General features: G+C 38.8%; 2 protein-coding genes across 11 annotated transcripts in view; one reads left to right on the plus strand and one right to left on the minus strand.

The window, feature by feature from the left end:
• The window catches only part of LOC147007759 (dynein axonemal heavy chain 17-like), a 552046-nt gene that overhangs the window by 414615 nt on the left and 124566 nt on the right, over positions 1-12865 (plus strand). For 5 of the 6 annotated variants that reach the window (XM_085866447.1, XM_085866449.1, XM_085866451.1 and 2 more), the window contains one exon: positions 710-888. In XM_085866447.1, the coding sequence (XP_085722573.1) occupies positions 710-888 (179 nt within the window). Of the gene's footprint in view, positions 1-408; positions 889-12865 lie in introns of those variants that run through there. The other variant, XM_085866452.1, reaches the window with a different exon arrangement.
• LOC147007767 (uncharacterized) overlaps positions 3400-12865 on the minus strand; it is a 199128-nt gene continuing 189662 nt past the window's right edge. For 4 of the 5 annotated variants that reach the window (XM_085866453.1, XM_085866456.1, XM_085866454.1 and 1 more), the window contains 2 exons: positions 4552-4582; positions 3400-4317 (listed from right to left, as the gene is read on the minus strand). In XM_085866453.1, coding sequence (XP_085722579.1) covers positions 4131-4317; positions 4552-4582 — 218 coding nt within the window. In that variant the 3' untranslated portion in view covers positions 3400-4130. Of the gene's footprint in view, positions 4583-4865; positions 5000-12865 lie in introns of those variants that run through there. The other variant, XR_015053914.1, reaches the window with a different exon arrangement.

The raw sequence follows: 12865 nt of genomic DNA on the forward strand, positions 1-12865 counted from the left end.
ATTATAGTTATTAATTAATAAATATGATATTACAGTCGATCACGTGATGACACTTGGTCCGTTCAGTACTTTGATCAGTTTGACCTTTTGCTCGATTGTGCTATAGCCCTTTCCTCTTGATGACGGCTCTTCCCCACCACAGGTGGGTTCCTCACCTGGAGGAGATGGACAGTTTTTGAGGGTCATCGTCACCATTCATTACAAACATTCAGTCTGCTGTTGTATAAATTAAATAATAAATGATCAACGAGACCATTCAGTAGTTTTATTCGAGTTGTTCACTGTCCCTCCCTCATCCTGGTGGTGCTGCACGACGTCCCAAACAGCTTGGTTTTCTTTTTAACCGCGGGTTCCCTATAAAACCGTGTGGGAGCAAAAAAAACCCACCTGGTCTACCTGGAAAAAGGCGTGTCTTGACGCATGCACGCACATACATACCTACATACCCACATACCCACATATAACTCCGTTATGGAGGGAAGATTGTCGATAAATACAAAAACAGAAAATAAAGAACGTGGTTTCGTGTCGAGGGAATAATCATCGACGAACTCGGACTCGTTTTCCACTTTCACAACACAATCTGAAACACAAACAATCCGTTAAAATGAAACGTTCAACCTTTGTATATATTTTAAATCATGGACACGTGATGTGGCGGGAACCAATCAGACACCGCGATCTCCCTGTTCGCTTTTTCCCCAAACAGCTCGCGCTCTTCACTCGGTTACCACAGCGTACCGTCCTTCACCCGACACGACGTGCGGTCCACCATGACCCGAGATCTCAGAGCGGCTCCGATGGAGGATACGTGGTCGGTCCGGGAGGTCGGTCCGGAAGACCGCAGGTCCATGGTCGGTTCACCCGAGGACAACGGGTCCAGACCCGGTACGTGACGTGCACCCCGTACCGAGAACTTGTGTTTCCCGTGCTGATCCGTGCTGTGTACTAACACAGGAACTCATTGATTTAGTGAATGTCACGATGTCTGGAGCGGAGCCGGAATTGTTGAATTGTTGTTGAATTGAAAAATAACTCGTTTTGTTTCCATTGCTGAGTCCGCTTTGGCAGCGTTGACGGTTTCTCCTCGTGAGGTGGTCATGGTTCTGGCCAGTTGGGGCCTTGGTTATTGTGACCCAACCAGAATTTCAAATGGTACAACAGCTCGGTCAGGAAGAGCTTAAAACCATCCACGTATCGTCGTTGTGTTACCTTTCCTGATTCTTTGTATGTTTTTCTATTGGTTGTTTGGGTGTATCCATGTCCATGTTTGTTGATGAGGTTATTCAGAGCAAGACAAAATAAGAGGGGGGAAAGACTGTCTCCCTGGAAGATCCCATGCTATATCTTCACATCTGGTATTTCGACATTTCCTTCTGGTGCTGCACTTTCAACGTGGTATTCCAGAGTTCCATTGCTTTCTCAATCAGTTTGATTTCTTGGGATTGATTTTGTATATTTACATGCATTTTATCATCCATGAATGTGGAACACTCGCAAAAGTTATCTTGTGGTCCATCCAGGTGGTGGACAATTTGGTTCTTCGCACTTTGAAATTTTCACATTGGGCCTTGTTCAGTAGTGGGTGGTGGCCCTTTTGTTCAACCTCGAAACCTTGTTGGGTTCGGTGATGGAACGTAATTTCTGTGATGATTCCTGTTAGAAGTTTGAATGTTTTTTGTTGACATGTTATTGGCCTGTATTTGTGAGGAAGTTGGTTTCTTCAGATTTTTAGATGAGAAATGTGTTTCCTTCTTCAAACCACTCATGAACTTCCTTTTCCTCTTGGATCAATTGTTTGAATGTCCTGGTGTCGTGATTGTGGAGAGGGTCAGTTGTTTCAACCAGAAGTTTGGAATTCTATCTGGGCCTGGATTTTAATGTTTGGTGGCATTTTTAGGTCATCTCTGCCGAGATGACCGAATAAAGCCGGACCAAATGTCGTCCGTCCGTCAACAATTTTTCTTTCCGATCTTTATGAAACTTAATATGTGGGTAGAGGTCGATGAGTGTTGCACAACGATATAACTTTTGTCCGGGTTCAAGGTCAGGGTCAAGGTCACGAGGTCACGTAAGTTATAAAAATCGCCATTTTCAAAACCTATCTTGTCTGCCATTCTACAAGATATTCGGAAACTGTTTATTGATGATGATAGTAAAAAATATTATCTTGTATCTCACCGAACAGATTTTTGAATTTCCGTCCCGTTTGGCCGCCACATAACCTGGAAGATGGTAAAAAACACCTCCCGGTACAAAGAAAACTTTTTACTTCCTATCTTGATGAAATTTGGTATGTGGGCAGAGGTCGATGAGTGATACCCAACGACATATTTTTTCCCGGATTCGAGGTCAGGGTCAAGGTCACGAGGTCACCAAAGTTGTGAAAGTCGCCATTTTCAAAACCTCGTCTGTCATTTTAGGAGATATCTGGCAACGGTTCAAGTTCATAGGTACATCGTACTCAATGAGTACTAGAACTTTGCTTCAGGACATATTGACCTATCTCGGCTCGGTCAGGGGTCAAAGGTCAATGAGTGCATTTTTCGGGCAAAATGACCATTCAAAGCCCCCTTGCTCATTCACGGGCTAACCGATTCGATTGCAATTTCGTAAGTGCTTAGTACTAGATTAACTCAGATCAGGGGTCAAAGGTCATCGGATGCTCGGCGACCCATGGCTGCCTACAGGCTTGTTTTATTTTTTTGTTACAGCACGCACACCAAGCGAGAGGTGTTCGGGTTAAACGCTTGAACTCAGATGATAACAGAGACAGGTGATCATCCTCTCTGAGGGAAAGGACATTAAAGGCACTCACCCGAAGGGACAGTCTCAGGTTAACCCAAGGAGACCGTCGTCTGGTGTACGAAACCTGAGCACCACTCGGACACACACGTGACCGTAATCTGACCCGGGAAGGTCACCCCGTGGTTTTCCTCCTATCGTCATGAATGGGGGTCCCGAAGGGTCCTGAATTAACTTTTTCCTCAAAACTTGATGGAATCAATCGAAACTTGCACAGACACAATGTCGGGGTTCCCTCATTAATCCCTGAAAGTTTCAGCTTCCTCGGTCAAATCCTCCCGGAGGAGTAGATGATACATACCTACATACCCTACATACCCACATACCCTACATACCCACATACCCATATAATTGTAACTCCGTTATGAAAGGAAGATTGTCGATAAATAGAAAATAAAGAACGATGTTTCGTATCAAGGGAATAATAATCGACGAACTCGGACTCGATTTTCACTTTCACAACACAATCTGAAACACAAACAATCCGTGAAAACGAAACGTTCAATCTTTGTATTTATTTCAAATCATGGACACGTGACGTGGCGAGAACCAATCAGACACCGCGATCTCTCTGTTCGCTTTTTCCCCAAACAGCTCGCGCTCTTCCCTCGGTTTACCATAGCGTACCGTCCTTCACCCGACACCACGTGCGGTCCACCATGACTCGAGATCTCAGAGAACACCCCGGGATCCACGAGCGGCTCCGATGGAGGATACGTGGTCGGTCCGGGAGGTTCTCCGGAAGATCGCGGGTCCATGGTCGGTGCACCCGAGGACAAGGGGTCCAGACCCGGTACGTGTCCTTCACTCCGTGCCGAGAACTTGTGTTTCCCGTGCTGATTCGTGCTGTGTACTCACACAGGAACTCATTGATTTAGTGAATGTCACGATGTCTGGAGCGGAGCCGGAATTGAATTGTGAATGGAAATCCCATCCATGACGTGTTCCCCTCCCTCTTGTACATGTATGACATCATTTTATACCTCATCACTTCATTCATCATTCGATTCGAAAGAGTGGGTTTACCTTTCCTTCCCAACAGTCACTCAGGGCAGGGATTTGTAATTTGTACAGGGTGCCGGTGATAACTCACCGACTCTTCGTGGAAGACATTGAAGGTTCTCAAACGTCTCACTGCTAATGCTAATATGACGGACAGCCGGCTTAACATCTCACCCGAAGGATGGCTGCCCGTGACGTAGCAAGGTGACAGTTTGTTGTGCGGGAAGGAATCGAACCCGGGTTTGACGGTTTAAATGTGAGCAGCACATGAACTGCTCAGGAAAGAGTTGCATAAAGACCCCCACAGACCCCGACACTCTCAATCACCAACACATCCATTGCTCGGGTAAGGATCGTGAATCCCATCCAAAACCGTTCATGATCCAAGTGAAAAAACGAACATGAAACCATCGAACGGACCAGTTCGGTGCGAAGATCCACACGAGCTCAAGTTTCGGTTTCTCACCTGTAGATCCTGCAGAGAGAACGTAGATCCTGCAGATCCATGAGCTTTGGTGAAAATATTAAATAAATAACTCATTACAATCCGGATTTTAAAAATATTTCACTATAAAACAATTAATATACCATCGTTTGATTGCTGAGAGTTTGTTGAACGAATTATAACCTTTTTTTTGTGTTCAGCATAATTCATTCAACCATTTCCAAGGTTATTCATTCATTGATTCGTTCTTGAACGTTAAAAACATTTTCTCTTTCCTCGAACAAGGAAGGATAAAACACCACTTCGGGAGGTATCGCTCGAGTAACCAGACTGTTGAAGAGTTACAAGAGAAGGGAAGAGTGGGTGGAGGGATGGGGGGTGACATGACGACATGAGATTAATAAACGATAATGATATTAATAAAATAAGAATTCGGAAATATGAGTTGAATCTCATGAATTGAAAAAGTTCATGAATTAACAGGTATGTTCAAAATGTTCTCGGAACGAAATGAGGTCCACAAATGCAGGTGTGCAAACAGGGACAGACAACCTTCATTGTGATCGGAAGGAGGGTTCACGTTCCGAAGGGGCAGTCAACCAATCGCGCTCACCTGCCACTCCTGAATCTATATGTACTGCACCAACAACATCAAGAACGGCAGGTACTGACGAACCAGGTGTTATTCGGAGAAGCAGGCACTGACTGACGAACCAGGTGTTCTCAAGAACAGCAGGAACTGACAACACCTGGCACAGTTCTCTGGAATGGCTCGTACTCATCGCACCAGGTAACCGCCGAAACGGCAAGTACTTCACCAGACTCACCATTCGAACTTTCCATGATCATCAAGCATCGTTTATCAACCACCACCATCAAAACCATTATTACTTAAGGCCCAGTCACCCCTTGACGTTTTAGCCACGAATGGCAACGTATAAGAGTGCAAGTAAAACGTTGGCATACGCTGAAGTTTTGAGTTTTTTTTAAAGTTTTGGTCGTATTCATAACATGTTGGTCGTATGCATAACGTATTAGTAACGGGCACAGAACGTTTTGTTGTGTTAAAGATAACTTATACCAACGAATGCTTAGCCTGTTGTCGGCGTTCACAATCTATGCCCAACGATAGTTTAACTTAGTCATAGTACGCTGCACGTTTCGCCGACGAACTCGTGGCGCTCTCTGTTAAAAACCTGCCGCTCGCCGATTTAAATCATAACCGCCTGAAAATTGGAAGTGTCAACATCCAGTCACACCTTGACGATTTTGCCAGCGTATGCCGACCTCTGAAAAATGTGTCTAAAACGCTGGGACACGTCGAATACGGTATGGGTAAGTTGTGTATCCGTTAGGAGCACGCTGAAAAACAATGAAGTACGCTAGCATATTACGTGGTACGTCTGGTACGTCGTGAAATTTCAAGCATGCTGAAAATTTTACGACGTACTCGACGTATGGCTCACAAGTTCCGCATACGCTGGCATAAGTTCTCGGCACGCTCCGCAATCGTTGACACACGTCGGCCACACGTTACTTGTAAGTTACTCATAAGTCGAAACATGTCGAGGTAATGTTTAGCATACCCGAAACTTAATTTTTAACCTACGAGTAACGTTCATTGAACCTATTAGTAGCGTGCTTTGAACCTATGAGTAGCGTGCTTTGAAGCTATGAGTAGCGTGCTTTGAACCTATGTGTAACGTATCTCAAACGCACATTGGCGTATGGAGACGAATTTGATTGACGTCTTCCGGACGACCACAGAACTTACTGAACGTGTTTCTACCTTACAGCTACCGTATTATGGCGTATTGGCAGCGTTTAGGGGAATTGGTATATACAAATGGGCTTCACAAGAGGAACCCGTCAGTGTTCCAGACTCCATGTTGAGTAGATTTCAATGTCAGTAGCAGTGGCAGCAGCAGTAGCAGTAGTAGTAGTAGTAGTAGTAGTTCGAGAGAATTTAGTGATGTCGATGTTACTAGTAGTAGTAGTAGTTCGAGAGAATTTAGTGATGTCGATGTTAGTCGTCGTAGTAGTAGCGGTATTAGTAGTTCGAGATAATTTAGTGATGTCGATGTTGGGAGTAGTCGTAGTTCGAGAGAATTTAGTGATGTCACTGTTCGTATTAGTAGTATTAGTAGTAGTAGTAGCAGTAGTAGTAGTTCGAAAGAATTTAGTGATGTCGATGTTGGTATTAGTATTGGTTCGAGAGAATTTAGTGATGTCGATGTTGGTAGTAGTAGTAGAAGTAGTAGTTCGAGAGAATTAAATGATGTCGATGTTGGTAGTAGTAATAGTAGTAGTAGTTGTCGTAGTAGTAGTAGTAGTAGTAGTAGTGGTAGTAGAAGTCGTAGTAGTACTTATAAGTAACGTGTTGCAAAGTGTGAACAACGTTCGTGTAGCGTGCTTACAAAACGTTACTCATAGGTTAGAAATAAGTTTCGGGTACGCTAAACATTACCTCGACGTGTTTCGACTTATGAGTAACTTACAAGTAACGTGTTTCTACGTAGGTCAACGATCGCATAACGTGCCTACAACTTATGGCCAGCGTAGCGGAACATGTGTCATACGCCGGCATAGGTCGTAAATTTGAAGCATGAAAAAATTTGAGGAAAACCCAAAAGTTCAACGTTTAAAGCCAGCGTACTACCACTTATGGCAGTGTTTTTCAGCGTGGTCTTAACATATACAAAACGTACCCATGACGTATTCGACGTGTCCCAGCGTTTTAGTCAAATTTTCCAAAAATCGGCATAAGCTGGCCAAAACGTCAAGGTGTGAATGGGCCTTTACCATCACGAATCAACATTCGCCACCGCTAAACCATCATCACCTTGACTTACCATCGGAAATCTCAATGTGACCATTTCAAACACATAAATTCTTCAAAACTACAACTACCGTGCGCTCTACAGGACATTATAGTTATTAATTAATAAATATGATATTACAGTCGATCATGTGATGACACTTGGTTCGTTCTGAACTTTGATCAGTTTGACCTTTTGCTCGATTGTGCTATAGCCCTTTCCTCTTGATGACGGTTCTTCCCCACCACAGGTGGGTTCCTCACCTGGAGGAGATGGACAGTTTCCCGTGCTGATCCGTGCTGTGTACTAACACAGGAACTCATTGATTTAGTGAATGTCACGATGTCTGGAGCGGAGCCGGAATTGTTGAGTTGTTGTTGAATTGAAAAATAACTCGTTTTGTTGCCATTGCTGAGTCCGCTTTGGTAGCGTTGTTGGTTTCTCCTCGTGAGGTGGTCATGGCTCTGGCCAGTTCGGCCTTGGTTATTGTGACCCAACCAGAATTTCAAATGGTACAACAGCTCGGTCAGGAAGAGCTTAAAACCATCCACGTATCGTCGGTGTGTTACCTTTCCTGATTCTTTGTATGTTTTTCTATTGGTTGTTTGGGTGTATCCATGTCCATGATTGTTGATGAGGTTACTCAGAGCAAGACAAAACAAGAGGGGGAAAGACTGTCTCCCTGGAAGATCCCATGCTATATCTTCACATCTGCTATTTTGACATTTCCTTCTGGTGCTGCACTTTCAATGTGGTATTCCAGAGTTCCATTGCTTTCTTAATCAGTTTGATTTCTTGGAATTTATTATCTTGGCAAAACGAAGTTTTTGCAAGATATGAAAGTCAATTTGTATGTTTTTTTTTTTTTGTCTGTAATCACGTATAAAAAATTCTGCAGAGCACAGTTATCATTGGAAATTTTTGTAACTTCGCATATCTGAGGCCTATAGAGGTCCCTTTCAGCACATAAAATTTTGAAGGTCAAAGGTCAAGGTCACTTTGTTGCAAATCAGGGGAGTCGACGAAACCCTTATTTTTTGAGTAATTTTGATCGGATCGTCCTCAAACTTCATGGGGATATAGTTCATTTCATTTCTTTTAATGTCTTTTAAATAACTTTTTCAACATCAGGTTTCACTATTTCAATTGATTCAGCTATTGATGATGGACCGGGTTCTCCAAATTGAAAAATCCTTATTTTTATATGCCCTTTAAATGCCCCATCAGTGTTTTCAATATAATTGTCTCCCTTTACTTTAAACTCATTTTTCTTGTGTTTTTGTGATTGAAGATGTCTATTATAACTTCTCTTCAAAACATCCTTTGAACAGATATCACAATGTTTTCTTTCCAACTCAAGAGGAGATATTTTATGAAATGGATTAAATGTGTGTTTGTTGGTTCGGAGGTGTTTTCTATAATGTTTAACTAATCGGAGGTGTTTATATTCGTGATTACAAACATCGCAGTATGTTGTATTCACCATATTTATATAATAAATCTTTGCTTAAACTAAAATTTTCTTGATGAAAATTTCGTTTATTTTACAGGTGAATCTGTGCTTAAAACCATTTTATCCTCCAACTTTTTCACTTAATAAATACAATGTTTCAAGACACAAAAGACAAGTTTCAATCAATCTCTTCATTTGTTAAAGATACTGAGAAATATGTCAAGGATGTAAAATTGAACAAAGATAAATATAACAACTATTGGATAAAAACAATTATGGTGGATATGATGAGTTCTTCAATTTCCTTCAGTGGAAGGGCTTTGAGTATACCTGGTAGAACATCAATTAAAGTATCTCTAACAAAAGTTTCTCCTCTCCTTCTGGTAATATATTCAAAACTAGAAAAAGCAATGAAACAAGAAAAAGTATCAAAAACAAAAACCTTATGGATGAAGCTTTAGAAAGAAAAGATAAGACCATCTGTAATATGCAAGGAGAAATTTGTATTTTTTTCAACAACCCTAAAGATGTAAATCCTGATGAAATAAAGGATGTTAATATATCAGGTGAAATGACATTTCGTTCAATAGTAGTTAACGATCATTTTAAAATTACCTTTAATATAAAAAATGTTGTCGTTGAATCTGATAATGAAAAAAAGTATATCGATATCGATGGTAATATTATTAAATATGAGCCAATATACAACTGAAAGTATAGATGAATTTCAGTTTAAGTAAAGTTTTACTTTATAAATATGCTAGACTTTCCTGATTCTCCATATGACAAATTTGAGAATTGTCCTGCGTGTGAAAGACGGGGATTAAACACAGACTCAAAAGCTTATAAACAATGTATATTCTGTGATTATCTTCTAATTAATGATAATAAAAAATATAAAAAGGAAAATAATTCTTTTAGATTTACACCAAAAATGAATTACTTTACAAGATTGATTAGAGAAATGAATGTAAAGTATGAGGGTGATAACACACCTTTCCTTACAAGGGAAGAAACTGAACGTATAAGAGAAATGTTCAAAGGATTGTTGTTATATATTATTCATGGATGTAATTTTCAGGGAAATATCAACACAAGATATTGTATAAATAAAATAATGGATTATCTTGAAATTAAACCTGAACTTACGATAAAATATAGAGTTTCTAAAAAAGCCAATAATAAATTAAATAACCTGTTTTCCAAATATATAAATGAATGATTTTTTACCTATTTGGGAAAATAAGATAAAATTTAACAACCATAAAAATCTCCCAAATTCATTAAGATGTCTCATAGTTGGTTCAAGTGGATGTGGAAAAACCTGCTTACTTTTAAAAATGCTCCTCACTCCCAACTTTTTAGATTATGATAATTTAATAATTTTCACAAAGTCGAGTTTTCAACCAGAGTATCAACTACTCTCACAAGGTTTTAATGCTGGTCTTCAAAAAGAAGATATAATCGGTTTATTTAAACGTCAAAAAACCTAAATGATTATAACATTGAAGATATAATTCAACTATTTTGTGATACACAGAGATGTAAAAAGAAATCAAATCCTATAACTTGTATTCTTAGTGATAATACGGATGATATACCGTCTCCCCAAGATTTGGATAAATCAAAAAGAACCTCGTTATCTTTGATGATTGTGTTAATGAGAGAAACCAAACGGTAATGGACAGCTACTACACAAGAGGGAGACATTCTTCTTGTAATTGTATTTATCTTAGTCAATCGTACTTTCAACTTCCTCGTCGTTCCATCAGAAACAATGCTAATACTTTTATTTTATTCAAGTTAAATTCAATAGATATCAATAATTTTTGGAGAGATAATTGTTCTACATTATGTAGTAAAAAGAAATTTGAGGATTACATGAAGCACACGACTGAAAAATATAAATATATTGTTGTGAAACAAGATGAGATATTAAGGGATATATTTTTTGTTTTATAAACAATTACATATATAAATGACAACTATTATTATAAATCTTGTGGGTAAATCTGCTTCTGGAAAAAACTTTCATAAATCAAGGTTCTTGTGTAGTACAAATGAGAATATTGTAAATTTACTTAAAAAACACCCCGTGATACGCATTGTATCAACAACAACTAGAGCAATAAGACCTGGAGAAGTAAAAGGTGAAGATTATCACTATATTTCAGTGGAGGAACATATGCGATTGAGGAATGAAGGACAAATATTTGAGGAGGTTTCTCTTGGTACAACAAAATATTCACATTGTAAGAGTGAGTTAAGGAAACTAAAATCTGGTGGTGTTGGGATATTAGAAACTAATCCAGAAGGAACGAGACAAATTATTAAATATCTGAGCGGAGTGAAGATTTTATCATTCGGTTTTGATGTTGATGAAGAAACTCAACGCAAACGTATGAAAAGCAGAGATGCAAGGATTAGTGAAGAAGAAATTACAACTCGCATTAATGTTAATAAAGAATTTGATGAAATATTTAAAGAAAAGGATTTATTTGAACACATCTACTTGAATGATGAAGAAAAGGAAAATTTCCCTGTTGATCTTTACAATTCATTAAATGATATTTTACAATAAATAAATGGATGCAAAAGAAAGAGCAAGAAGATTTAAGGAACATCAAGAGTTGGTTTCAAAAGTTGTAAAACAGCAGGAAGACATAAAGAAGAAACGCAGACAGAAACTAACGGGCGAAGAAGCATTTGAAAGAAAACAAGAGAAATTTTTTAAACCACTTTTAAAAACTTCCCAAGAAAAAATGAAAGATGTTTCCACAGTTCCCACAGTAGAATATACTCCTAAAAAAATTAAAATGTTAAAAGATTTTGATCAAATGACGGAGGAAGAATTAGAGCATTTAGGAGAATTAGAATATGATGATGAAGGTTTATTTCAACAACTGGAAGAGATTAATCAACCCCCTGATTATATTGTGAATGCTCTTCAAAACAATGAATATTCAGCGGATTCAAAAACCAAAGCAGGACTCATTCCAACAGAACAACCAGCAATATTTCATCTTGTTCAAGAAAAGGTATTGATATTTACTGATGAATTAAGGTTCTTGGGTTCTGCTCAACCTCCTGTTAAACTAACTCCGAGATTAATGTTTCTTCTCACAAAAGATGGAAGACAAGGTTAAACTGTGAGGGATGAATCAAAGTATATTGATAAACCATTGGATATGGAAAATAATGATGATAGAGTATATATTGATCTGCTGAACACTCTAAATTATAAGGTTATTCTTTCTGGTAAAAGTAGGAAGAATGAGAAGGAGAAACACATTATTCAGGCTTTAAGTATCCTTGGTTCAGGTGTTAGTTTTCTTCCAAATGACCCATCGCAATTAGTTAATAGACTGTTATTGTTGTTAGGCAGTAAGAAGGCTGGAAATAACAATTGTTTTAATGAAGCATCAGCCATTTTAGACCAGTTGATGAACATGAAAATAATTAATAAATATCAATATAAAGACATTTTATCTCATATTAAATAAGATGAGAAGCACAATCCTTAGTTTCAATTTCACAACAAGCGACCACACATCTTCATTCCCATACCCACTACAACTTGACACAACAAAAGAATATGAGGCATCTTTATTGTCCATGGAAACTTATAATACCTTATTTAATATAACCGAGAAAAATGACAAGTTTAGTTATAATCCGGGAAGTGGATACAAAACGATAACAGTCTCACCCGGAGCATCTGAGATTTCTCAAATATCTTCCGAAATTGCTCGTCTTATGAAAGAACAGGGTGATGAACCAAAAAATATTGTTATAAACATTCAAAAACATACTTCAAAATCAACGATTAAAGTTAAAATAACGACAAGGTTGATTTCACAATTGATAATTCATTTTGAGAGTTATTGGGTTTCTCCTCAAAAAAGATTGAAACTAATGGGACGTTTTACAGTGATAATGTCATTCAAATATCCTCAGGAATAAATTCAGTGTTAATTCACTGTGATTTGATTGATGGTGCTTATAATGATGGAAAAAAAACAAATAAAATATTTTCATTCAGCGCATACTCAACCCCAATTGGTTATAAATTCAATATGGAACCTAAAAATTTGGTTTATCTCCCTGTGTCAGGAAAAACCATACACAGAGTAAATTTTAGGATAACCGACCAAGATAATCGTGTGATTTCTTTTAATGGAGAAGTTATATCCATCAGAATTCACCTACGTGAAGTTTTCCAATAAATAAATACGATAGTTATTGTGAGGAAACACGACTTGGGAAAATATAAAATAATTACAGGGGATGGGATGTTCCTTTCCCCGTACTACAAGGGTGAAGGTATGTATCTTGGTAGAG

This window comes from Eptatretus burgeri, chromosome 26, assembly GCF_056783735.1.
Source record: "Eptatretus burgeri isolate ZD-2024b chromosome 26, Ebu_testis_v1, whole genome shotgun sequence".
Classification (NCBI taxonomy): domain Eukaryota; kingdom Metazoa; phylum Chordata; class Myxini; order Myxiniformes; family Myxinidae; genus Eptatretus; species Eptatretus burgeri.